Below are 27,042 nucleotides of genomic sequence, written 5' to 3'. Positions count from 1 at the left end.
GGTCTATATCAATTGGAAAGAATCTGGTATCAAATATACCATTGCTGGTTTATGTTACACTACCTTTCCATTCGATTTTGTCACTGTAAAGAACAAAAAGTAGATGCGATGGGGAGTTGACTATCCACTATCCACTACATTGTGTCCTTACATTGAGACTGATTTTTCTTCCTTCCTATATCCAACCAGAAAGACAAACTCAGGACGGAGTGGGGTTTGGGTGTACGAGATCGGATCCTCACCTTTCTTTTTCGACATCACACCTGGAATGGTTAGTAGCCTTCCCGATGAAGAGGATGCCAGTGAAACTCCTGTTACTATGTTGCCAAGGAAACCTGATGAGCAACAAGAGGTGGACTTCCCAACCTATGAAACCCAGACAACGATGACGACTGAAGCAGTACCAGAAGACAAGGAGGAATTCCCAACTGAGACTCCTGCTGAGTACAAACCCAGTTTCCCAGAAGCTGAGACCGTCACGCCAGGGTATGCAGAACCGGAGACTGAAGAGCCAGAATATGAAGATTTGGACCAGGTTGAGCCAGAATACCCTGAATCTGAGACTGTCAAACCACTGTACACCAACCCAGAGAGGGTTCCGTCAAGATACCCTGACCAAACTAAGACAAGAAACCCCCAAATCTCTGAGACGCAACCAAGATACACCATTCCCGAACCCACTGAGCCAAGATACCCTGACCCTGATCCAGTCAAGCCACGTTACACCAACCCTGAACCAGTGCAACCAGTGCCACCCCATTCCCGGCCCCAGCAACCCCAGATCGTCGTGGTGGATGAAGATGAAGATCTGGATGTAAATGGTAAATTAGTAAAGCTCAAAGACATTTGGTGTTTGAAGACTCAAAAAAAGTGTTAAGAAGCATATTACTTTGAATATTTCTCAGAGGTAGTCCTTGCAAGAACTCCAGTCAAATTTTGGATCTTATATTTTCAGTAAGCCCAAGCTATTTGTATATTCTTTGGTTCTCTTCACAGTATTTGCGTACAATTTGGAGACATGTGCCCACAACAGGCACAAATGCTCTGCTTTTGCCGACTGCCGGGATTACAGCAACGGGTACTGCTGCCACTGTAGGCCTGGTTTCTACGGTAACGGGAAGGACTGTGTTGCAGAAGGTAAGATGCTTTTTGTGCTGATGCTGTCTTGCTCTGATACTGCTGAACTTTTCCTCCCCTACTCAAATCTCTGTTGCTTTCCAGGTAAACCACAGAGAATGAATGGAAAGGTGTCGGGTCGTGTGTTTGTGGGGAACTCGCCTTCGCCTGTGGAGTTCAGTAACAACGACTTGCATTCATACGTGGTGGCAAATGATGGACGGGCCTACGTGGCGATCAGCAACATCCCCAAAAGTCTTGGTCCCTCCCTTCAGCCACTGTCCTCCCTGGGAGGAGTCATCGGCTGGGCCTTCGCCCTGGAGCAGCCCGGCTACCAGAACGGCTTCAGCCTCATCGGTAAGGGAACATGTTGTTCTTGTCCTGTGAAGTCCAGTCTGGTGCCAAAAGGTTGACTTTTAACCATCAGAGTTGTTGGCTGGCTCAATACACATTGAGTATAAACAGTGAGTGTATAAACAGTAAATGTAGGGTAAGTTTTGTTCACCTATCAAACAGTGTGGTTAGATGGCGCTCTTTTCATCCTCAGTGGCTATTGCTTACTTCACAGCCCTTCGTCTCTTTATTACAGATTGTAAATGTATGGTTCTGTTCAATAATCTAGGTAATGCAGAGGTTGATATGTGTTGCCTTAAATGTCAACACTTAATAATTTCAATCTAACATAGATGAGAAGTCCTAAATAAAGAAAGTTTAAACATTTACAGTTCCTTAAAAATCATGCAACTTCCCTCTACTGATTAAAAACTGTATGATACAGCTGAAAGCTCTGGAACAAGCTAGTAAGTGGTCCTTGACTTGACTTGTTTTTTAAGGTCAACAATGAACTTAAAAGCTCAATGTTAACGTTGTGTTTACACTTGTTCTACTGCCCCCAAGTGGTCAAAAAAATCAATTCACGCAGCTCTAAATATGGTGTAAATTATTCTCACAGTACATTATATAAAAAGCACAATTGTTTTTGTTTTCTGTGCATGAATCTGTTTGAGATTTAAGGCAAACTATAAATTTTCTCACATTGCTTTCTTCTATCTTACTGAAGTCCTCAAAAATTAAAAAAAACACATCAGACGAGAAGTTACCTCAGTATTTTGATAAACCCTGCACGGCTTTGCACAGACACTCACATGTTTTTTCTGACACATCCATGCAGGCGGCGTGTTTTCCCGGCAGGCCGAGGTCATCTTCCAGCCCGGTAACGAGCGGCTGAGCATCAAGCAGCAGTTTAAGGGGATTGACGAGCACGACCACCTGGTGGTGAGCACAGAGCTGGAGGGACGTGTGCCCGCCATCCCGCTGGGATCCTCCGTCCTGATCAACCCGTATGAAGAGATCTACCAGTACGACCGAAACTGTAAGGACAACATATGAACACACACACTGTACACATCAACGGGAAAAGGCTGGTAAATGTTAGTATTAGCACGATTCCCACCTGTTAAAGTGTTTTTTTTATCTGCTTTTCTTTCTCCTTTAAGTGATCACTTCCTCCTCCAGCCGCGACTACACCATCACTTCTCCAGACGACGAGGTCCAGACCAGAAACTTCCAGTGGCGTCAGACCGTCACCTTCCAGAGCTGCCAACATGACGAGGCCACCAGGGCGGCACCGTCCACCCAGAAGCTCAGCGTGGACCAGATCTTTGTGATGTTCGACCCTGAAAACAATCTGATACGCTACGCTATGAGCAACAAGATCGGCTCCATCCACAGTGAGTTCTAAAGTTTAAAGTGTATCTGCATCCGGAAATGATAAAATCCTGAAATAATTTGATGAAAGCCCCAAAGAGGTTTGGATAAATCCCCAGTTGAAAAAAATGTACAAGGCGAGATAAACTCAAATTATATAAAACCTCAGAGCAAAGAAGTTCCCAAACAAAATGAACTGAAAATGTTCTAAAATAAAATTAAGCGCTGATCCAGGAAAAACTTATAGTAAAAACTTAGTTTATACATATGATAAAAGTATCTTGTCATTATGAAAATTACAAGACCGGAAAGCCAATGAAAACACCTCAATTATGTCTGCTAAGAAGAAGGATTACTAAACAGTACATTGCAAAATAACACAAAAACAGTCACAAATTTGTGTGCACTTTTTTTTGAAAAAACTGCTGCAAATTTTTGTCGTTTTTGGCCACAATAATCACAAAAAAAAAAATCAAGGAGGGGCTTTCTACTAATGGAAGCGTTTTTAGAGCTTCTCACAGCAGGAAACTACAATTATTTGATGTATAGGAGACATAATTTGGGTGAAACTTATCTGCTGCTTACTTAAAAAGTCTTGGCTATAAGTTTCAAATAACAGAAGTGTAAGTTGAAGTTTTGTTTACAATTACAAACCAGGACTCTGCAGGTTTTGTCTATTTACTCTCAGATAACCTTCTGTAGACTGACAGCTGCAGGTTGTCAGGCTGTTCAGTTGTGGCGTGTAATTTCTACTGGGGGGACAAGACCCCCCCCCCCCCCTTTCAAAATCCCGCAAAAACTGTGCTTAATACGCTACCATTTGGCCAGCAGTCAGATCCTGGCTGAGATTGTGAACTGAGCTGCTGATTGTAAAACCGTGATATACACCAAAAAGCAGCAGTTGTCTTTCAGTGTCTTTCTTTGGAGGTGTATGTTTGTTGTGATTAAAGTTGCAGATGACGCATTATCTATCGATAATGTACCTGTTATGGTTTCCATCTTTAGAGGTTACGAGTTGGGTTACATTGGGTCAAGCTTGGCTTTGAGGTCACGCTGTAATTCTTAATCAGGAAGGAGATATCTTCTCCTTGAGACTTCAGCTGTCTGTGATGTTTTGGGGAAGGCAGAAACCTCTCTGATAGAGGGTATATCAGCATTGCCATGGTTACCAAGGTCAGAGGAGACTTCCCTAAACAACACAGATAGGTGGATGACACAATCAGACGCTCAAACCAAAACTGCTTAAATTACATGCAACGTGACTTAAACTGTCACGGGTAAAGTGAAGTCCCTTGTTTAGAAACCAGTGAACCAATCAGACTAATTTTTCATGTTGTGGGCTGATAAAGACCAGGACTCGGACCTTCAGAGGACAGAACGGACAGAGACGGCATCGGTGGTGTTTACTGTTTTTGGTTCTCCACTTGGCCAAGTGCTTTCAATAAACATTTTCAGTATTAAGACATCTGCTGACCATCGTTCAAAATATCCACAGCAGTACCAATGTCCTATTCTTCAAAAGACATACAGTATATATATTAATTGAATAACTCGACATGTGAAGTTCAGTAAAGTTATGGGTTAAACGATACAGAAAGTAAGAATTTTTTACTATTCTGGCAGGATTTAGCATGATGATTGGTTACCGTAATCCCTAAATGCTTGTAGAAATGCAGGAAATGGGACTCAAATCACAATTTTTTTGTCTTGGGAGGACCCTAGACCCCCTGTTTTATTGCCCCCCCCCCCCCCACTTCTCAAACCAAAGTTACACCCTTGCTCCTGGTCGTCTGTCAGGGACAGTCAGAGGAGCCATGAGTGTTATTACCCAGAGGAATGCACTGAAACACGCCTCCGACAGTTAGGTGCCTCTGTGGTGTTTGCAGTGCAACATCAGAGGAAGACAAACAGTAATCTGAGCGCGGCTGTATTTCCTCAGCTGCAATCAGAGAGGCTGTGAGAGCGTTGGCAGGGGGTGAAGGTCCGCGGCTGAGGTCAACGAGATACCAACCTTCAGTCCACAGCAGGGAGAGGACTGGGGGAGGGGGGGGGCATCAGGAGGATCTGTTTTTTAAAAAAAAGAGGGGGGGTTAAAGGTTGAAGGTAAAAGTGGAGTTGGGGGGCTGATGATGGGATGCTTGGGGGTTCAGAGTTATACAAGCAAACACGGCTCAGCTGGGTTTTGTTGGCAATAAGTGGAACATCTGGGTTGTGTTTCCTGTGAGGAGCTGAACTTCAAACATGGAGCTCCAACACTCAGCTGCATGATGGGAACAAGAGTGGCTTTTATACTGTGGTGTCATTTATGGGTTTTAAGTCATACATAAACCAGAAACACCATCATTCTCTTGTTCCAACTTCTCAAATGTTTTCATGGTTTCATATCGTTGTAAACTAAACGTCATTGAGCTTTAGGATGGGGTTGGATGGACAAAACAAGACATTTGAAGATGTGTCAGCTTGGGCTCATGAAACTTATGATGGACATTTTTTGACATTCATTTTTTGAACGTGGCTTGATAACTGTATGTTTAAACATTGAGATGTTTCTAGTGAACGTCTAACCAGTGTTCCTCTAAAGTGTTTCTTCTGTTCTTCTTAAGTTCACCAAATGAACTTTTGGAACCAATGGATCTGTTTTTAACGGTTGTCATCATGTGGTTAAATACAGCAGCAGCTCAAAGGGTTAATGTCGTGTTTTTGTCGCCATCCATGTGGCTGCACGATGAAGTGATTTAAAGCATGCGGTTGCTCCCCTGCTCTGTAATTCCAGCACAATGGAGCATTGAGCAGATGTGACTCAAAACAACAAAGTAAACAATGCTTATATGAAAAATTCCGTTATATTTTCTGAACTGTTGCAGGTGGCCGCGTGTGAAGAATTTGCTAAGTTGATTTTAAACTGCAGGCTGTTTTTTTTTTTTTTAATTTTTCTAACAGGCGGACATCAAGAGCAGAATCCCTGTTTCACCGGCCGACACGGCTGTGACATCAACGCCGTGTGCAGACCGGGTGAAGGCCTCCAGTTCACCTGTGAATGTGCGACTGGTTTCACTGGAGACGGACGGTACTGCCACGGTAAGACTGTCCTGCGTTCAGGAACATTTACGAGGCTGCGTCGCGTTGGTTCAACTACAGATGAGGCAATAAAATACGCAGATATGTGAGTATGGAAGCGTGGTTCTGTTTACAGCTTCACTAGCTTGTTGTGCTACAGATCACAACCTGTTGACTTTGTACTAAAGTTCTTTAAGAAATTTACAACGTAGTAACGGTGTTCCCGAACATGCTCAGTGTCTTACACAGAACTACTCTCTGGAGACTCAAAATGTGATCGCTGTTATTTGTCTTTGGAATTGTATTTGAATTTGTACTGAGAAACTTACAATGTAGTACAAAGTCCAGAGGTTGTGATATGTAGCACAACAAGCTAGCAAAGCTGTAAACAGAACCACATTCCCGCACATGCTCAGTAGTGTCTCCCTTACACAGAACTACTCTCTGGAGACTGAAAACGTGATGCTGTTATTAGTCTTTGGAGCCGTTTCTAAACAAACTAACGTGACCAAACTCTTCATGATGAAGGAACATGTGCAGCGGTGTGACTCACTGACGTGTTTTTAATAGTTTTTGGAAAACAACAGAGGTCAGAATTATCCTTTTAAATGATTAATTATGTTAGTTGGAATTATTGTTATGTACAGCTTGGATGTTCTGACACAAATGTGATATAAATATCAATAAATTCATATACTTAATCAATGACTGTAGGCCATATTGTCCCTGCTTTCTATCATTCTTTGACTAGTATGACCATGAAACAGGTATTAAATTGCATTGCGTGAACTTAGTGAACACTGCAGAAACCCTGATGTAACATTTAAGGGTTAACAGAGTGCTTTTCCAACCTGAAACAGAGGATCATCAAGTTTTAGGAAGTTTAACTCCACTGTGAGTTACATACTTTCATCATCAGCACTTGTTACTGCCTGTGAGGATAATATAATCAATACAGGGCTGCAACTAAGGATCATTTTCATTATCGATTAATCTGCAGAGTCAAAGGTGACGTCTTTTAAATGACTTATCCTGTCAGAACAGTTCAAAACCCAAAGATGTTCATTTTATTAACATGTATGATGAAGAAAAGCATTAAATCATCACATTTAAGAAGCTGAAAGCAGCAAATATTTCAACATTTTTGCTTAAAAAACTAAAAGTTTCTGTTGATCGACTAATCGATTAATCATTGCAGCACTGAATCAATGTATATATATATATCACTCCTCTCTGTGTTATTGGTGTTTTATTGGCAGATATTGACGAGTGCAGGGAGACTCCTCAGGTGTGTGGATCCAACGCCGTCTGCAGTAATCAGCCCGGCACGTTTCACTGCGAGTGTTTGACCGGCTTCGTGTTCGCCAGCGACGGAAAGACCTGCATCGGTACAATTAACTCTGTGTGTGTGTGTGTGTGTGTGTGTGTGTGTGTGTGTGTGTGTGTTCACAGCTGTGTGGGTGGGTGGAGTGTGTGTTTCCTGTGTGTGTGTGTGTGTGTGTGTGTGTGTGTGAGACTTTGTTTGAAGAGTCCCCTGTTGCACATACAGATGTTGTAAAAGCCGCCTACAGACACAAACAATGAAGGTTTTGTACGATTGTAAACGTTCCAGTGCAAACGCAACGTTGATGAACAAAATACAGACCTGAACCAGAATCACTGCAAAATAAATCCGCATGGATCAAGGATGCTTTAAAAATGACCAAGTACGGTGGCCCTGAAGGGCAAAAAATTAAAATCTTTTAAAAAATTTACAACTTTCCCCCCCTTTTTTGTGATGATGGTTCATGATTAACTATATGAAAAAAAATAATTAAACACTTCAGCATATTAGCAATTATCACACAATTAGTACTGTAAAATTTTACAAAATTAAATTAAAAAAAATAATTATCAAAACACATGAACAAAGCTGTTGTGATTCCTGTAATGTCATTTTTCTTCTTTTTTTTAATTCCTCCTGTTCATACAGACCATTATTTAAGTGCTTAGTCCTCGTTTTCTGCAATAATGTAAATAAATGTTGATGTGAAGCTTCTATTCAGCTTCAGCAGTCTGAGTTAGTCATATCAAGTGGATATCTGACACATTTACAGTCTTTTTAGCATCAAATTCCCTCTTTGTGTTTCCTCGGACAGTGTTTCCCTGTTGAGCTGCAGGTGGAAGTATAGTGACAAAAAGAGGAACTTTGGCACTAAAAAGACTGTAACGTTGAAAGATATCTACTTGATTTGACTCATTTGGACGCTGAAGCTTCATATTAGCTTCAGATAAACTTTTGAATGACTGGATTTTCTTTTTCATTATTTTGTTCATTCTCAAGAACAAAGACTGTCGACACACTGAGAAGATGCTCCCAAAAAGGCAATTTATAGAGTATAAAACAATTACGTCATTATTAAATATTCAGTCCATACATAGACTTTGATTCAACACAGGTCGAACTGTTCAATTATGTCAACATGTTGGCCACGGTTTGCTTATTTACAACAATCAAACACTTGAAAAAAAGCACTTATTTACACTTATTTATAATTCTACGTTCCGTGTCGTCCTGCAGAGGAGAACCGGCCGGTGGATCACTGCCGGAGAGGAAGTCATGACTGCGATCTTCCAGAGAGAGCCCTCTGCAGCTACAGCGGAGGCTCGGCCTACGTCTGCTCCTGCCTGCCGGGCTTCGCGGGTGACGGCCGGGTGTGTCGGGGTGAGTTCAGAGAGTTTGCTCTTTATTGGCTGGGAGCGTCGGCGTCGGCGGACCTTTGGCTCACTGTTGTAACTCATAATGCAGTCTGTGATGAAGGTCACAGCTAGTTTCAAACAGTACAAAGGTAACTAAAAGAAGTGTTGCCGGATGAAATTCCTGTTCTTGGGTCTTGCTAGCAGCTTCTCAGCTGTGAATATTTGCTAGATTTCTAGTTTTCTATGATAGTAAACTCAACATCTTTGTGTTTCTGTCAGTTCAGACAAAAGGGGCTCGTTTGACTAAGGTGATTTGCGAGCAGTGAGTCCGATGTTTGGGTCACAAGTATGTTTCCTTTGATCAGTTAATTGTGTCAAAATGAACACATGTTGCAGCTGGCGTGTGCGTTAACATAAAAACTAAACATATCAAATCTGTTAACAGGTTAATTTGCAATAAGTATTCAGCTGGAAGAAACCACTTTCCCTGTTATTTAGGGGGGGACGACAGTGGCAACATCACTTCTTCTGTCATCAAAGAACCTTGAAGGTGAAGGCTACGATGCTGTGATTTTCGCCACAAAAATGCTCTTTTGACTGCTGGTTGAGCTCGATATAGTTCACCCACACATGGATGGATGGTTTCAGATATGTGTAACCATGGAAGCACGTTTACACAACCATCATGTGACCGTAACATATGCAATCCTCAGATCGGTTTATAGACATAAACCAAAATGGATCAATCCGTCGGCTTTTATTAAAGCTAACGTGAAGTCAGTTTTATTTGTACAGCTTGAAATCACAAGTTTGTCTCATTCAGAGGTCAGAGGGACATCAAAGTACATTTTCTTACACATTATTCACATCAATCAGCACCGTTATACCAGCAGAGTTTGCAGAGTTTCAGACTTTTTCTCAGACAGAAACCGGAGAATCAGTTCATTCAGTTGCTGCTGTGGAACATAAGTCAGCTCTGTGGGCCTCGGGGACAGGAAATGCAGAACCCTGCCTTACAGCTGTGCAGCTCATCTCCAACATATACATCTCCCTCAACTCTTTTTTTTTTTTCTGCCTTTCATCGGCTCAGCTCTGGTGAGTCTGAGAGCTGAAGGATGTTTAAAACCTCTCAGCTGGATCATCTGGAGTCTGTGTGGAGAGAAAACCGCAGGACACAGGAGGGACGACGCTCTGAAACTGTTCAGTTCAGATTTTTACTACTTAACTTAAACTGCATGTGAGAGAAGAAGAAGAAAGCATCAGATCTGTGTGGAGCGATGAGGAGACTGTAATGTTCCTCAAATGAATACATGAAACAAACATGTTTTCCATCGTTCGACTGTCGTTCTTTTAAAGATGTCGTCTCGTTGTGTCTTCTTCTTCTGCAGTAAACCAACTGTTTATCTGCTAATATTCACACAACAGGAGCGGATGGAAACGTGATGCGTTAGCCTACCTGTGGTTGGCCTGGGCGTGTGTTGCTCAGAAAACAGTCAGCCAATCAGAAGAGAGGGAGCAGACAGCATCCAAGCTGTAACTAGATGCTTTTTTACCATAAAAACATGCAAATATCTGTAAATAGACAACGAAAATGAAAACATTAAACTGGTAAAGGAGAATAATATAAAATATGACCTCTTTAAACTCACTGTTGAGGCTCAAACTCAAAGACATTAAAAAAATATGGACATAGCCACTGTGACGTCATCCGTTGGTTTCTGAAGAGCGGTTTTGAAGCTTAAAGTGGGCGGTCGTCACCATCTTGGCAGTACGTGACTCCCAGTTAATCCAAAACAGGCAAAGAGGAGGAGCTGAGGTGGCCGAATGAAGCCTGGTTGCTGAAACAAGCCACCTAGCGGCTAGCGACCTGTCACTCAAAGCAACCTTGTCCTTAAGTCCTTTAAGCCTTAATAAAATTAAAATCGGTAAGTTATAAAAAAAATTCACCCCCCGTACAGTTGTCATGAAAGAGGAAATTAGCTACAGAGACCAAAACCGTTGTTTGTACCAGACTGTAAACATGTTTATTTCTGCTGTAAAGTTGGACATTTTAACATGGGGGTCTATGGGGATTGACTCACTTTTGGAGCCTCAAGAGGTTGTTCAAGGAACTGCAGTTTTTGGCTTCATTTTACAGCCCTGCAGCTTGCTGCAACTTGGGAACTTTTAAATTTGGATCTTTCTGAATGTGTTTCTGTGGAGTCACCATCTAGTGGCCGATAGTGGTACTGCATCTTAAAACACACCAAAGATGGTGGTTGACGCACCTCTACATCACCGGAAGAGTTCATCTCTGTTTTTTTTCTAACTGTCCAGATGTAGACGAGTGTCAGCAGGATCGATGCCACCGTGACGCCGTCTGCTCCAACACACAGGGGTCCTTCACCTGTCAGTGCCGTCCTGGTTTCCAAGGCGACGGCTTCCAGTGCAGCCCTACGTCCTCAGGTAAATAACTTCAACACACTCACAAAACAAACACCTGTCTGCCTGTTCAGAGGAAGGTCGTTGGTTCAATAAAGACTAAATTAAACTAAATATATGGTTTATATTTCTGATAAAACTACTGGTTCATTTTTATACTCATGAACTGAAACCACGACAGGAAATGAGTTAAAAAACTGATATTTGTGGGCAGCAAAGATATAAACTAAAAGCAGCAGAGTTTAAACCGTCTCTTGAGCTTTAATGAGAAAACGTTTGGTGTGTTTAGTGACGTGTGTGTGTGTGTGGCAGCTCACACAGACTGAAGCCGGTTTTACAGCTCTATCTGAGACAAATGGAAGCCGTGTAAACTGTAGAGTATAAACATTGGTCTTAGTGAAATAATCCAGCTGAAGGTCGTGTTGGACGTATGTAGGCGAGGTGACGGAGCAGAGCGGTGAAGGATGCTGGTGAGACTGTAAACAGATTTCATGTTAGACTTAACAAACAGTTGGAGACACACAGCTGACGTTCAAGGTTACAAATCATGTCGCAGAATAACATGATGAGCTTGATGTAGTTAAAGTATTGCAGTAAAAGTACATAAGTATTATGAGCTTGATGTAGTTAAAGTATTGCAGTAAAAGTACATAAGTATTATGAGCTTGATGTAGTTAAAGTATTGCAGTAAAAGTACATAAGTATTATGAGCTTGATGTAGTTAAAGTATTGCAGTAAAAGTACATAAGTATTATGAGCTTGATGTAGTTAAAGTATTGCAGTAAAAGTACATAAGTATTATGAGCTTGATGTAGTTAAAGTATTGCAGTAAAAGTACATAAGTATTATGAGCTTGATGTAGTTAAAGTATTACAGTAAAAGTACATAAGTATTATGAGCTTGATGTAGTTAAAGTATTGCAGTAAAAGTACATAAGTATTATGAGCTTGATGTAGTTAAAGTATTGCAGTAAAAGTACATAAGTATTATGAGCTTGATGTAGTTAAAGTATTGCAGTAAAAGTACATAAGTATTATGAGCTTGATGTAGTTAAAGTATTGCAGTAAAAGTAGTGGTTTGGTGCCTCTGACTGATATATTGTTACTGCATGTTACTGTTGTAGCTGCTGGAGGTGGAGCTAGTTTCAATTACTTTATATACAGTTAGCTAGTTTAGTCCAGTGGTTCCCAACCTAGGGGTCGGGCCCCTCCAAAGGGTCAGCAGATAAATCTGAGGGGTGGTGAGATGATTAATGGGAGAGGAAAGAAGAAAAAACAAAGTTCTGATACACAAATCTGTTTTCAGTTTTTGGACTTTTTCTCTAATCTTTGATTTTTGCTGAAATATTGGATCATTTGAACATTTATTGAAATGAAAGCATGTGAGAAGTTTAGAGGGAAAAATCACTATTTGGTGGAGCTGTTAACAACTCATAGACATGTGAAATGTGACCCCGACTACACACTGCTTTTTGTAAGACGTCAAAAGACAAAAAGGTTGGAAACCACTGGTTTCATCTTTAACAATGTGTTGTATTTTAAAAGCTTGTTATATTATCCATTGTGTCAAATCTTCATCTGAAAAGTAACTAAAGCTGTCAAATAAATGTAGTGGAGTAGAAAGTACAATATTTCCCTCTGAAATGTAGAAAGTAGCATCACATGGAAATACTCAAAGTACAAGTACCTCAAAATTACACAAAAGCAGAAATATCATCAGATATATAAGGCTTTGTGTACATATAGTTTTATAAATCTCAGTCATTGTGGAGCCTTATTTCCCTGAGGATGAACTGTAAAAACTTTATTCTGCTGACTTTTCATTCAGCACCATCATCACATCAAAAAAACAATTTATCCAGCACTTTGGTTTATGACCAAATACCTGAAAAACCACAGACATTCCCATCAGCCTCAGCTGTGCTTTGTGTTAAGAGCTAATTAGCGATGTTAGCATGCTAACACGCCAAACCAACAGTTTTAAATGCACAATAATTTCTTTTATGGTTTTATCATTTCTTCTGTCATCCTTTTTTCCTTCTTTTTTCTTTCCTACTTTCCATCTCTTCCCTATTTTATATGATTTATTTTTATTCTTAACCTGATCATATTTAACTGTACTCTCACTATTTAAGAGTAGTTTTACTTTAGATACTTGAGAACATTTTGTTGCCAGAACTGGATCTGATTCATCATGTGTTTCATGCAGAAACCTGATTTCTCAGCTGCAGGTTGTAGTTTGCACATTTCAACACCTTTCAGTCTTTCTCAGCCTGCGGTCGTCGTCGTCGTCGTCGTCGTTGTTGTTGTCTGTCGGTGGTTTTGGCGTCGACCCAAAGCTGTCGACTCCTTCAGTGATTCCAGGTGTCAGCGGCTGAGAGCTCAGAGTTAATTACAGCTTCACTCCTCTGCACCAAAGTTTTGTCATATTTTCATGCTTTTTTATGACCTGCTGGCCTCTGGAAGGCATCATTTAGTGTCCCCTGTTAAAACTTGTCGCAGCGTCTCGTACTGTAAGCAGCACTCGCTGTTTCCTTTTGTCTGTCTTTGATCTTCGCCCCTCTCTCTCTCTCTCAGGGGTCTTCTTGCTTTTTGTGGTTTTTGTCTCCGCGTCCTGGCTGATCAGATGGGACTGTTATGGCTGCTGTGTGGTTTTGTCTCGTAGATACCCTTGAGGATAAGAGTGAAGCGAGCGGAGGCTCTTCCAGATGTCACTGTGGCCCCTGGATGTGACCGCAGAGATGAAGAGCCTCCTGCTCGTCTTTAATCTGTGGTTCTTCTTCCACAGCTCACACACACACGTGTTTATCTGCAGCTGCCACGTACTTAAAACCTGTCTGTTCAGGAGCAAGAACGTTCAAATCAAAGCTAAATGAAATCTGCCCTGTGTGTTTAACCTGCTTGGAGATACTGTGAGGTCTGCAGGTAAAAGTCATGAAGGATACAACGTTTACATCTTTGATGAATATTTCTGACAATACATATTTAAGTTATAAGTTTCTCGATTAATCATTTAGTTGTTTCGTCCATAAAATGTCAGAAAATGTCAATCGATGTTTCCCAAAGTCCAAGCTGACGTCCTCAAATGTTTAGTTTTGTCCACAACTCAAAGATATTCAGTTTACTGTCATTGAGACTAAAGAAACCAGAAAATATTCACATTTAAGAAGCTGGAACCAGAGAATTTTGACTTTTTTTCTTTAAAAAAATGACTCAAATTGATTGATCGATTATCAAAATAGTTGGCAATTAATCGACTAATGTTGTGGACAAAACAAGACATTTGAGGACGTAATTTTTCACCATTTTCTGATATTTTATGGACCAAACAATTGATTAATCAACAAATGAATCAATAATGAAAATAATTATTAGTTGCAGCCCTATAAACATTACTCAGGCAGGACAACCACATCCTTTATTTATTTATTTTTTATTTATTTTATTTTATTTGATAGGGACGATGCAATTTAACATAGTTCCGATACAGAGCATGAAACTGAAGCTAATTGCTAATTTTCAACTCTTGTCCCTAGTTGGGCTTTACATACATATACAGTGTAATTAAAATATACAGCTTTCATCATCATAAAAACCACAGTGCACTACAGATATGGGAGTACAATAAAATACACGCACTGAATTACATTGATGGTGATGTACAGTTTGGAAAAAAAAAAAAAAACAATACAGTACAGCTCTGGTTTGCTTTTAGCCAGCACTTAACGTTTGTTGTAAAAGATTTTATATCTGAAATTAATTTGATTATTAGTTGGTAATGTGTTCCAGAGTCGACAGGCCTGTATGGAGAAGGCTGATTGTCCAAATTGAGATCTATGATATGGTATTTTACAGTCGCCGTTCACCGTGCTCCTCGTTACTCTGGTACTGTCTTGTCTTTGGATATATCTAAAGAGGTTCGGGGGCTAAACTATTGACTCCAGCTCTGTACTTAACACACAGGTATGAGATCGATATTGATCTTCTCATCTCACCGTCTGAGAGGTAAGTAAGCGAGATCATCTGAACTGTTGATGTCTCACTCGGACCTTTTTTTTCCTGTGTTCTCAGAGCGTGAGAAGACCCAGTGCGAGCGTGACAGAGAGAGCGCCCAGACACCCTCTACCGGCTCCATCTTCCTCTCCATCTTCAGGCAGCGGCCGGCCGTCGGTCAGTACGTCCCGCAGTGCGACGAACACGGAGCCTACGAGCCCACGCAGTGCCACACCAGTATCCAGCAGTGCTGGTGTGTGGACGCCAGCGGCCAGGAGATCCCCAACACCCGTACCGGACCCGGCAACACTCCTCTGTGTGAGTCACCCGCTGCTACCAAACACCATGTACGCAAATGACAGTTAAATGTAATTTTGGAGACACAGTGAAATGTGCTGAGAGTTGGGTGAGTATTACCCTGACTCTCTAGGTCTGACCTAACCTATCTTTGAACTGCCTTTAAATCCGTCTCTCAGCCAAGCAAAGAGCAGATACTCAGCAGCTCGATCTCATAACTACACTTAATCTGCAGCTTCATCTGAACACAGAACAAGTTCATGTAGAGTCTCGACTCTGTCTGGTGAGACCGGTATAACTCTTGTCTTCCTCCACAGGTATCGATCAGACAGTGACTCCTCCTCCTCTGGTGGGTCCGACGCCGCGGCCCGACGTTCACCCTGTCGCCCCGGGAACACACCTGCTGTTCGCTCAGAGCGGGAAGCTGGAACACGTTCCTCTGGACGGATACAACATAAAGAAGGAGGAGGCCAAACCTCTGCTGCACATCCCAGTAAGACTCCAACATCATCACTGCGCCCCAGTTAAAGTCGACTTTAAGAGACATGAAACTTGCTGCAGAGAGATAATCCATCACAACACAGACGCTTCTTACAGAATAAAACCCAGAAAACAAACTATCAACAACCATAGAATCATGAAAAGGATCAAATGTGTTCATGTTTTGCATAATAATGCAAATAACATGCAAATAAGAAATGCTGTCGTCTGGATTTCATTTCATGTTCCTCTTGTACAAACATCTTTTTCTTAAATCCCCTTGAATCAAAATGTTTTTTCATGGTTTTCAATTGGGTTTTTTTTATCATGGAAGTGGTTTTCTATATCCAACCCTTCTTTGGAAGGGTTGTTGGAAGCTGTATGTTTTCATTTTTGATGTTGTTAGACAAACAGCTAGAGGCCTTTGTGCTCAGTTAGGCTAAACATGTCCTGGATACACAGACTGATAAACCATCTTCTCTTCTGACTTTGGGGAAGGAAGCTAACAACAGCGTTTCCATTAATCTCAGACTGTTCTTTTAACTCCTCTAAACCCAAACAAGCTCCTGGTAGAAGTGACAACCAGCCTAAATATCTTTAGTTTTGGGGTTTTTTCTGGTTTGGTCCACATACGTACTGATACTGAATAACATACTGTGCACACTGACATCATGAATTTAGTTAAACCTCTTTAGAGGCCTCTCGGTTCCCCTGAAACAATCCTTTAATTGTTCTTCGGCAGATTTCAGCGTCAGAACTCTTTTCTTCTCTCGATGGAAAACACATTATATGAAGCCTAAAAGGCATCAATCACACAGCAGCCGAACACAAAGCTCTGTCACTTCAGATAAAAGACTCTTTTGAAAGCGTCTCCAGATGAATGAAACTGTCTGTCTTCTCCTTTTGCGTTTCTCTCTCTCTCTCTCTCTCTCTCTCAGGACCGAGTGGTGATCGCGGTGACTTACGACTGCGTGGAGAAGATGGTTTACTGGACCGATATCACCGGACCGGCGATCAGCAAGGCCAGTATGAGCGGAGGGGACATCATCCCGGTAGTCACTAAAGGTACAACAGACGACGAGATGTGTGAACAAGTCAGGATCAGTAACCAAACTGTAGCTGTGACACACAGATGTTGTAGAAGTAAATCATTAGGGACCGAGCCCACGGGCGAGGACCCTATTGTTTTTCACGTGTTTGTTTCTTTCTTTCTTTATTATTACGCCACTTAAACCCTAAATTTAATCCCCTAAACATGCTCAAAAACTCACCAAATAGTAGTCATTGGAAGTTAAAAAACATTGATGAACATAATCTGGGTTTTTGCACCATATGTTTCATTGGTTATTGGCTTCAGATTTCCCAACTTTTTATTGAAACAAACATGTTTCCGGTTCCTCCTGGCAAGAGCAAACTCAGAGTCCATCCACACAGAGCCGGGTCAATCTGTAAATGCATCTTTATCTTCCCGTTTACGCCCTCAGAGCTTTTTCAAAAACGGTTTACAAGATGTGTGTGAATCTTAAAAAACGTCGGCTCTGTGTTTCACTGCGTACGTCAAAGAAAAAGCAAAATTTTAACTGTCGTCACTGATTTTAAATGTCAATATAGCTGAATATATTATTTTATTTATATCTAGTGTATTGCGATTATAAAAATATGGATTTTGTTACCACAGTGCAGCTTGAGAATGACTGCTGGTTAACATGTTTATGAGACGCAATTAAATCACTATTTTATACTTGTGTGAGGTTTAACAAAATAAAACTCAGTAGAGTAACAAACTGTCTGTAGCTGTCAGTCAGCTGTCGACTGTGTGGCACAAAACTTAAAGGACGAGTTCACCATTTTTCAAGTTAAACCAGCAGTCAGGTGTCTGTAATCATTCCTCCTGTTCATACTGGATATTAAAAGATCCTTCATATGTGCTTACAATGGAAGTGATGGAGGCCAAAATCCACAGTGTGTCCACACAGAAGACAACTTCCTGTTATCTAACTCTCTCTGTGATTGATGACATTAAATGTTAGCGTCAATATAACCAAACACACAGCAGCTGTTGTCATTAAACCGTATTATGTTGATTTTGTCAGATGATGTTGCAACCACAAAATGTAGTCAGCTGTCTTGTTTGTTCTCCTCAAGAGATCCGAACTGTGATGTAGTTTTGTTGCCTGCCAACAGAAAAGAGGAAGCGATTAAGCAGTTCTTTTCTTGTTCATGTGTTTCTCTGAAGCGGACCATGACACATCTGTCAGCGTGTACAGTCCGATACTCACAGCTGTGCAGATGCAGGAAAACTGGCTTAACAGTCCAATCAAACTGCAGGAGTAGAGCCCTGATCAGGTTACTTTTGAGGTTTGACAGTCAGTAGTCTTGGAGAAGGACCAGCAGACACACTCAGCAGGTCTGGACTCATGAAAAGAACATTTTTGAATGTTTTGGTCTGAACTTCTTCTGTCCTCAGAGCTGCAGAGTCCCGAAGGCATCGCCGTCGACCACGTGGCGCGCCTCCTCTTCTGGACCGACTCCATGCGTGACACTGTGGAGGTTTCCAAACTGGACGGCAGCCAGCGTCGTGTCCTGTTCGACACCGACCTGGTCAACCCTCGACCCATCGTCACCAACCCGGCGTACGGGTACGTGACGCCGAAAGACGCCAAAAGTAGACATGAAACTGATCCGTTAGATGTTATTTCAATCACATGTTTACATTACTACTTTCTTAACAACTACATCTTGTTGTAGCAGCAGCAGTAGTAGCGACAGTAGTATTGAAATTAGTTTGTTCTGACTGGTTTGGTCCTGTTGGTGCAGGCGTCTGTACTGGGCAGACTGGAACAGAGACGGGCCTAAAATTGAGATGTCCAACATGGACGGAACGGATCGAAGCGTCCTGGTGAAAGACGACCTGGGACTTCCCAACGGTCTGACCTTTGACTCCGACAACCAGCAGCTGTGCTGGGCCGACGCAGGTGAGATACTGGTTTTATTGGTTTATTGGATCCCTATTAGTTGCTACAAGGGTAGTGACTACTCTTCCTGGGGTCCACATAAAAACACAACATACATGAACAATCCCACATACTTCCACCCAGAACCCAGATTCCCCAAACACCCACTCAGAGAACCGTCCCTCCTACCCACGTAGAACCACCCCAACCTCCAAAAACAGAACAAAACAAAACCCAGTTTCCACCAGAGAGAAGGAAAGAACTTCAGTCAGTTGCAGGTAAACAACTGGTGGACGAGATGTGTGAAACCTTGTTTATTACTGTTGTCATTTTCAACTGTAACATTTAAAGATATGTAGTAAAACATGGTGGTCCGACCTATCCAACGTTTCTACTATTGCTTATTTTATGTTCTGTGTTGCATCTTGGGAGATCAGCGGAGCGGATTTTTGAGTTGTCTTTCCTTTATGTTGTGAAACTGGATTGAACTGAACTGATTTGGTTTTGTTGGGGAAAACAAAACGGACTCTGAGAACCTTCTCCTCTCAGTCTCGTTACCCAACAAGACTGAACCATTTTCTCTTCAGTCGAGAGTTTATTTTTCTACCAGAAAGTTATTGTAAACAAACATTGTGATTGGTTCTATACATCAGACATCAGATAACAGTTCTTGGTCATAATTAAACAAACATTACTTCTCTTGAAACAATCATCTTTTTTAGCTGCTTTAAGGAAACAAGCTTCACTAGTTGTATTTTTAAGGAACATGGCAGCATGTTCTCAGCAGTTCTCTGCTGTTCTAGGTGAAGGAAGTAGTACCTGACCTTGTGCTAATTGTCTGGTTGTACGACCGTGTCTGTCATTAATGTATGAAGTCTTTGAGTATCAGCTTTTAGGCCTCGCTAAAGTACTAATGTTTCAAAAGAAAACTAGTAAATTGCATGCCTTCTTCTGCACACTCGCCAGATGTGCAGCTTTGTTCTGCACAAGTTGAAGCTTGTGCAAAATCTGCTTTTTGTCCTGGAACCTGAACCCTAACCCTCTCATCCAGTCCTCACGTTCTCCTCCAGAGATGTTGTTCTTCCTCAATATCACACGTTCCTCACTGACAACGATTCATTGATCGGTCTGCAGGTACTCGTAAGGTGGAGTGTATGGATCCTCACCGCCGGCTGCGGAGGCAGATCGTCGAAGGGATCCACTATCCCTTCGCTATCGTCTCCTTCGGAAGGAACCTCTACTACACCGACTGGAGGAGGTAACAGGCCGAGAAACACGCCGACACACTTCAGTCTAGAAGATTTACATGAAGGATTTTATATAAATCCTCTGCTGGCGCTCATCTTCTCCCATGAATTTACTATAATTTACAGTCAAATTCTTCCAAATGTTTCATTCCACGACCACAATGAAAGTAAAGTTACATCATTTCCATTAGTCAGAGTAGATTTTAAATAAACACTTCAACTGTGCTGTAAACGCTGCTATTTCAAGCACTTGGTGTGTGGTCTCTGCCGAGTGTTTACATGATGGTTTCTTTCATGCAGGGAGGCCGTGGTCGCTGTGGACCGTCAGTCAGAGAAAGAGACGGACGAGTTCCTGCCTCAGAAACGCTCCCGGCTGTACGGCATCACCACGACGCCGACGCAGTGTCCACAAGGTACGGATACAGTGACCCTCCCGCTCACACAGTCACATGACAAGAAACAACAAAACAAAGCAGTCAAAGAAATAATAAAGATGTGTGGTGAGAACTTGGTAAAGCTTTGCAGAGTTTAAAGGAACAGTTCAACATTTACTTTCTTTCTGAGAGAGAGATGTCAAGTTACAGTTAGCCTAGCTTAGCTTAGCATAAAGACCGTTAGCAGCTAACTGCCCAAAATACACCTGCCAACACCTGTAAAGTTCACTGATTAACATGTCGTATCTCGTTTGTTTAATCCGTACACAAACGGAGATGTTAAAAGAAACAAAAGGTGGTTTTAGGAGGAGTTATGTGCAGGAACTTATTTCTGATATTAATACTTTTTATTATTTACGAATCAGAGCAGCAACAATTGGTCGATTAATCAATTGAAATGTCCAAATTCTCTGATTCCAGCTTCTTAAATGTGAAATATTTTTTGGTTTCTTTAGTCCTCTGTGACACTAAACTGAATATCTTTGGGTTTCGGGAAACACTGATTGACATTTTTCACCATTTTCTGACATTTTACAGACGACGAATCGATAATGAAAATAATTGTTAGTTGCAGCTCTACTTACAGTCAATAAAAGTATTTTTATAAAGATTCAGTTCACCTAAATCACATGAAAAATAAGTTTCCCACTGAACTCTGCTGGTATCTCGTCACGAGGATGGTTTTGAGTTTTTGCTGTGATTTGGGTGAACTTTCTCTTTATCTCACATGTTCTGTCTGTACATGTTGGAGTCTGGCAGCTAACAGCCTCGTGGCGTCTTTATTGGATGGGAGCGCAGATGAGCTCACTGAGCGTAGTAATTGATTGCAGACTCGTATAGCTTGTGGATGGATATAAGCGTGGGAACTCGAGGGGTGAAGGGACCTCAGGAGAGCCAGCTGTGGATCTCACATCTGGCTCTGAGCCCTGAACTATAGAGCAGGCAGTGATGAGAACCAGTCGGCTTTACTGTCCACTGCGTCCACCTGCTGCTCTCTCAGTAACACCGAGTCTCAGCTTCCCAACTGATTCTACACGTCTGAAAGCTGCAGCCTCACGTAAAGGATCAGGCTCATCTCATGTTTGGATCCAAACCAACGATGAACTGATCTACTAACAAGTATTGTGTGTGTATCAAAGCCTGATATATCTTATTCCTCTGGGCCGTAGACCTCCGTTGTTCTCCTAAAACTATTAAAACCACATCCGTGAGCCACACCGCAAAGAGTTAAGATAATAATCCTCAGCAGTGAGGTTCCTAGTCAGGCCGTATTCAGACCAAATCAGGTGATGCAGCGGCGTGCGGCCGGAAAGTTGAGTCAGGGTCAACTTTTGGAGAAACGCAACCCGTACTACGTACTAAGACAGACGCCACTGAGCATGTGCGTCCGTTAGCTTGTTGTGCTATCACGACCTCGACTTTGTGCTACATCATAAATTTCTCAATGAACTTAAGCACAAAGTCGAAGTCGTAATATGTAGCACAACAAGCTAACGAAGCTATAAACAGAACCGAGTTCCCGCACATGCTCAGTTGTGTCTGCCTTACACAGAACTACTCTCCAGAGACTGAAAACATGATGCTGTTATTAGTCTTTGGAGCCGTTTCTAAACAAATTAACATGTTAGTGTTTACGTTCTAGAGCACAAATAAACACGCCCACACCCCCCCGCTAAACCCTGCAGCTGTACTGAATACATTCTAAGACAGACGCCACCAAGCATGTGCGGGAATGCAGTTCTGTTTACAGCTCCGTTAGAAATGTATGATGTAGTACTACATCATAAATTTCTCAATGAACTTAAGTACAAAGTCGAGGTTATGATGTGTAGCACAACAAGCTAACGGAGCTGTAAACAGAATCATGTTCCTGCACATGCTCAGTAGTGTCTGTCTTACACAGAACTACTCTCCAGAGACTGAAAACGTGATGCTGTTATTAGTCTTTGGAGCCGTTTCTAAACAAACTAATGTGTGATTGTTGTGTTCATTACTTGTTTCTACTGAAAACTAGTGGAAAAATCATCAATTAACGCAGATATAAAGTGAAGACAGTTAAAAATGTATTGTGCACGTTACATTTTGTGTGATTTGGGTAAACTGCCGTCATTTCAAAACATGAGTCGGCTCATGAAGCTCTATTGTTTAAACTTTCTGACAGATGCTATTCTCCTCTTCTTCTCTGTTTAGCTTTTAACTACTGCGCCAACAACGGCGGCTGCTCTCACCTCTGTCTGCCGCGGCTCGGCGGGTTCACCTGCCGCTGCCCGGACGCCGCCGACGGCCGATGTGAGGAGAGAAACCCGTGAAGACGCCGGCAGAGCGACTGTAACACTGCTGCTGTTGGGAGATAAAAAAAACAAAAACAAAACACACTTAACTGAGTTTTGGTGTTTTTCTACTTTTCTTACTTGAATTGAAAGTTTCCAGGATTTTTTTTTTTTTTTTTTTCTTGGGCCCTTGAAGGCTGTTCAGACCTCTTTGTATTTATGATGTCACACTTCAGATGTTTCTGATGTGTTTGTGATATAACTCCTGGTTGAAGACTTTCAGTCCGAAATGAGAGAAAAGTGACCAAATCTGACACAAACACAGGGGCAGCAGGTGAATCTAAAAACACTTTGACTGACAGGATGATGATTATTATTTGAAAAGGTACTGAACGATAAACTTCAGGTTATGTTTTTATCGTATTTTATAAATGAAACTGTAGTTGCTCCTTATATTTCTTGTGATACAGCCGGTGTTTCACCGCTCTGAAAGATAACTGCGAAAAACAATCAGATATAACTTCAATACGAAGACTCGAGTTCAAACGTCTCTCAGGATTCATTCAGTTAAAAAGTCATTTCATGAAAAGCTGAGCAGCAAATGTCTTCCATATAAAAAAAACAGATAACATCCCATAAATACACACATATATTTATCAAATCTGCCTCTAAATACAGCGACAGACAATCACTACTGATTGGCTGACAGCAGATCTGAGACTCATAATCAATAGTTTTGTACATTTGAATTGATCTAAAAGGTCAAATGTCTTCAAAATTAGCAGTTTGTAAATCATAGTTTACCCAAAGGAATCATTTTCAGACTAATGCAGATGACATTTGTAGGAAGAATGTTGAAAAAAAAAAAAATCACAATTATTGAACAAAAAGGTTTGTTTTGGTTCTTCGTCTCGTGTTTCAAGAGTTTTGAGATTAAACGTGAACCACACGGTGGCGCTAAAATCTGTCTGATCCATCGACACGGTTTTTTTTTCTCGGTTACTAATTAGCAGAAGAAAAATAAACAGTTTGACAATAAATAAAATGAAATAAAATAGAGATTTAAAAGCTACAACAACAAAACCAAAAGTGTTTTTTAAGGCGTTTCACATGGACGTTTGTGGACGGTTTAACAAACTTCATCAGCCAATCAGAGCTCAGCAAATATTTAGTTTCAACATGTTAACGAGAGTGAAAAACACAGGATGTCGTCTGTTTTTTTTAAAGGATCTCAAATGTGAAGTTTCATCGGTTTCTTTTTTAAAATAACTGTAACTAAACATAAAACCATCAGAGGTGTTTTCATCTCTGATGAGGTGAATAACAGATAAACTAGACGTGTTAGTGACTTTAAATAAAGGCAGAAAAAACAGAATGATTTGACTAAATTTAAATCTTTAAAAAAAAAAAAACGAGTAATAAATTAAAGTTTTTCAGTGGTAAAATAAAACTTTACCAATCTGGGAAATTATTCTATATTTTAGCAATCTTATCTTATATGATACATTTTTTGATTTTTTTTTTTTTTGAAGAGTTTTGAGTAATAACTGTTTGAGACTTACAGAATTTATTCTATTTGTGCTAAAAACTCACAATGTATTTTTTATATGAACTTGTAAATAATTACCTGATATGCAACAATATTCTGATTTCTTTTTTTTGTATTGGTGCTGATGTTAGCCTAAGATCTACCGTTGATGATGATGATGATGAAGATGATGATGAGTACTGTGAAGGTGTGTGCAGGTCGAAGGGTTTTTATGCCAGAACGAAGTTTCCCTAAAAAAAAGTTTAATGTTTGAAGTTTCAGTCTGAATCAAATGAAAACATGATTTATACATTTAAGACTTGTGCACAGATTAATAACTGCAGTCAATTATAAAAGTTTAGTTTTAAAAATAAAACAAACTCATGATTTTACAGATATGATGCTCATAACCCTCATTTATATGATATGATATAAGTCAAAGGCTGCTGATATTAAAATGAAATAATTTAATAAAATTTAATAAATGTAATTATTTCTACAATGGCAGCTCAAACAATATGAAATTAATCAATATGAAAATTACAAAATGGCATTTAATTTTAATTTTCATTAAGAATTAGTTGAAATCTAGACATGATTCAAATTTAAATGTAAAAGTTGATATTTTATTAAGTTTATACCAACTGAAAACAAAAAGTACATTTAACAGTTTTCAGTTTCATTCAGTGGTTTGCTCTGAAGTACATAATTATGTTTATATTAACTTTTATACCAGAAAACAGGTAGAAAAACAAAAGAAACCCCAATTCTTAAACATTGTAGGTGTCACATCAGCAGAATAACTGACTAAAATCATCTGTGTTCAGGTCTTAAATGTTTTATATGACAGGTTCGTCTGGGTTGTAGGTGAAGAGCAGGTTAGCAGGAATCTAACGTTGGCTTTGGGGAAACTCAGCTCAGGTCTTTGGTAACTGAAAACCCATCAGGGAGGAAACTGATCAGTCCAGCAGGGCCGCACAACGAAACGCTGAAACCTACAAAACGCTCATTTTCAGTCACTTATTCATATTAAAGATGGACTCTTGTGGACAATCCCTGAAATATAAACTGGTATTTTGTCAGTCAAACGTTCTGTTTTTAACATTTCGAGTGTTGTGCGGCCCTGCTGGCTGGTTTCATGTCATCATGTGAGATCTGTGAACATGACGTACTGTATGTCTGTACTGACCATCAGCCAAAGAGGGAACATTAACTACCTGTACAGCCTCAATAAAACCTTTTTTTTTTTAAAATACTTCAAACTGGGGTGTTGTGTTTCATGTTTGATGCCACAAAGTGATTAGAAAATCTAGTCTAGAGGAGTATTAGGGGAAAATCTTTTTTAATAATAATGATGAAACACTTAAATACCTTCTGAAGGCTTCAGATGTGGCTCTGAAGAGTCTGTAGTTTGTTCCATCACGGAGGACGGCAGCTGTAGTTTAGTTATTCACAGCAGGTACGATGGATCCTGCAAGAAATGTGTCACAATGTTCAGAAAAACCTCAAACTGCTCCTACTTGCACCTGCAGAAACGAGTAAAAAGTAGTTTTAATAGTATAATAATGTTCCCTTTTATGGGAGACCCAGTCTACTTAAAGCTATAATATGTAATTATTCCACGTTTAAATGTCTAAAAACAACTAGACCTGTGTTATATATTTTGTTGAGTTTCGTACTTACATTCAAACTCAGAGAAATCTGTAATTTAATCAAAGTAACGGACCGTTTCATTTGGTCGCCTGTCGATGACGTCATACCTCCTCTACCAAAGAGTAAACACGCACCAGATGCATACGGCGGCGCTGTGTTTGTCCGCTACAATGGCGTCTACCAAAGAGTAACTTACACACATACAAGATAATACATCGGCGTTGTGGTTGTTCCACACAAACTGTTATAAATGGACTTTTATTCAGTTTTAAGCCACATTTTCATGATAAATTTAGTTGTTTTTAACTATATCTTTTAGCCGGAAGAAGGATTTTAGTCATTGGACGTCTGGATCTTAAGTTATCAGAGAAATAAACTGGACAAACGTTAGCAGCAGCTCGGCTAACAGCCCCTCCAGGAAGTCCGGTGGTCACCAAACATCGTCGGAGAATTATTGATTTTTTTTAGACGAAACAGCTTTAATTAGTATTTTAACGATTTTAATCTGCGTGTACGTTTGTTTTTGGAGAGGAGGAGACCTCTGCGGATAATTCGGCTCCCGGGAGAAACCGGCTGAACGTCTGGATCTAAAGTTATAAGAGAAATAAACCGAACAAGTGTTAGCAGCAGCTCGGCTAACAGCCCGTACCGGACGTCCGGTGGTCGCTGTACATCGTCGGAGAAACACTGATTTTTTTTTTTAGGTGAAACAGCTTCATTCAGTGTTTTTACCTGTAATCTCCGGGTCCGTTTGTTCTGGAGAGGAGGAGACATCCCGGTGAAGCTGGTTATTTAACAAGGAAGACAACAACTCCCATGATCCCTTGCTGCTTCACACTGTCATCACACTCCGTGTTTTGTTAATGTTTTGATTGAGACCCCTAGCGGCTGAAATTACATATTGTGCGTTTAATTCATTGTTTTGGAGAACCTGACCTGTTTCTTTATCACCCTCAAGCAGAAATCCAAGTTAAGTTGGTCTCAGTCGTCCTGCTGGAGGGATACGGATCGGTTTCGTTGGACCAAGCACATATTTCTTGGTCCTGTTCATCCTTTTTGGAAATAAATTGGTAGTTTAGTTTCTGAGATTTGTTCACTTCTTTGTACCTTGGAAATATTCCCAAAGTAAAACTCTGCTGCAGGTAAAAAAAACAATAGCAGAACGCTCCGGATGAATCCTCCCTCTACAGCTGAACTTCAACATAAT

At 40.7% G+C, this 27,042-nt stretch overlaps 1 protein-coding gene and 1 long non-coding RNA gene across 2 annotated transcripts in view; one reads left to right on the top strand and one right to left on the bottom strand.

Annotated features, from left to right (window-relative positions):
- The window catches only part of LOC137180369 (nidogen-1-like), a 41,620-nt gene extending 16,535 nt beyond the window's left edge, over positions 1-25,085 (top strand). The window contains exons 4-20 of the mRNA XM_067585695.1: positions 190-821; positions 997-1,137; positions 1,222-1,473; positions 2,288-2,488; positions 2,613-2,846; positions 5,764-5,901; positions 7,140-7,268; positions 8,441-8,584; positions 10,876-11,004; positions 15,051-15,290; positions 15,587-15,762; positions 16,688-16,814; positions 18,217-18,388; positions 18,567-18,724; positions 19,838-19,961; positions 20,251-20,363; positions 22,575-25,085. Coding sequence (XP_067441796.1) covers positions 190-821; positions 997-1,137; positions 1,222-1,473; positions 2,288-2,488; positions 2,613-2,846; positions 5,764-5,901; positions 7,140-7,268; positions 8,441-8,584; positions 10,876-11,004; positions 15,051-15,290; positions 15,587-15,762; positions 16,688-16,814; positions 18,217-18,388; positions 18,567-18,724; positions 19,838-19,961; positions 20,251-20,363; positions 22,575-22,693 — 3,229 coding nt within the window. The 3' untranslated portion in view covers positions 22,694-25,085. The remainder of the gene's footprint in view (positions 1-189; positions 822-996; positions 1,138-1,221; positions 1,474-2,287; positions 2,489-2,612; positions 2,847-5,763; positions 5,902-7,139; positions 7,269-8,440; positions 8,585-10,875; positions 11,005-15,050; positions 15,291-15,586; positions 15,763-16,687; positions 16,815-18,216; positions 18,389-18,566; positions 18,725-19,837; positions 19,962-20,250; positions 20,364-22,574) is intronic.
- On the bottom strand, positions 9,300-10,886 carry LOC137180373 (uncharacterized). Its single transcript, XR_010927954.1, has 2 exons — positions 10,827-10,886; positions 9,300-10,131 (listed from the first exon to the last, which is right to left on the bottom strand). It is a non-coding gene; the product is annotated as an uncharacterized lncRNA (long non-coding RNA).
- Positions 25,086-27,042: the final 1,957 nt, after the last annotated feature.

This window comes from Thunnus thynnus, chromosome 3, assembly GCF_963924715.1.
Source record: "Thunnus thynnus chromosome 3, fThuThy2.1, whole genome shotgun sequence".
Lineage (NCBI taxonomy): Eukaryota > Metazoa > Chordata > Actinopteri > Scombriformes > Scombridae > Thunnus > Thunnus thynnus.
The sequence above is the reverse complement of the archived record's forward strand: the minus strand, read 5'-3'. Positions and strand labels throughout refer to the sequence as shown.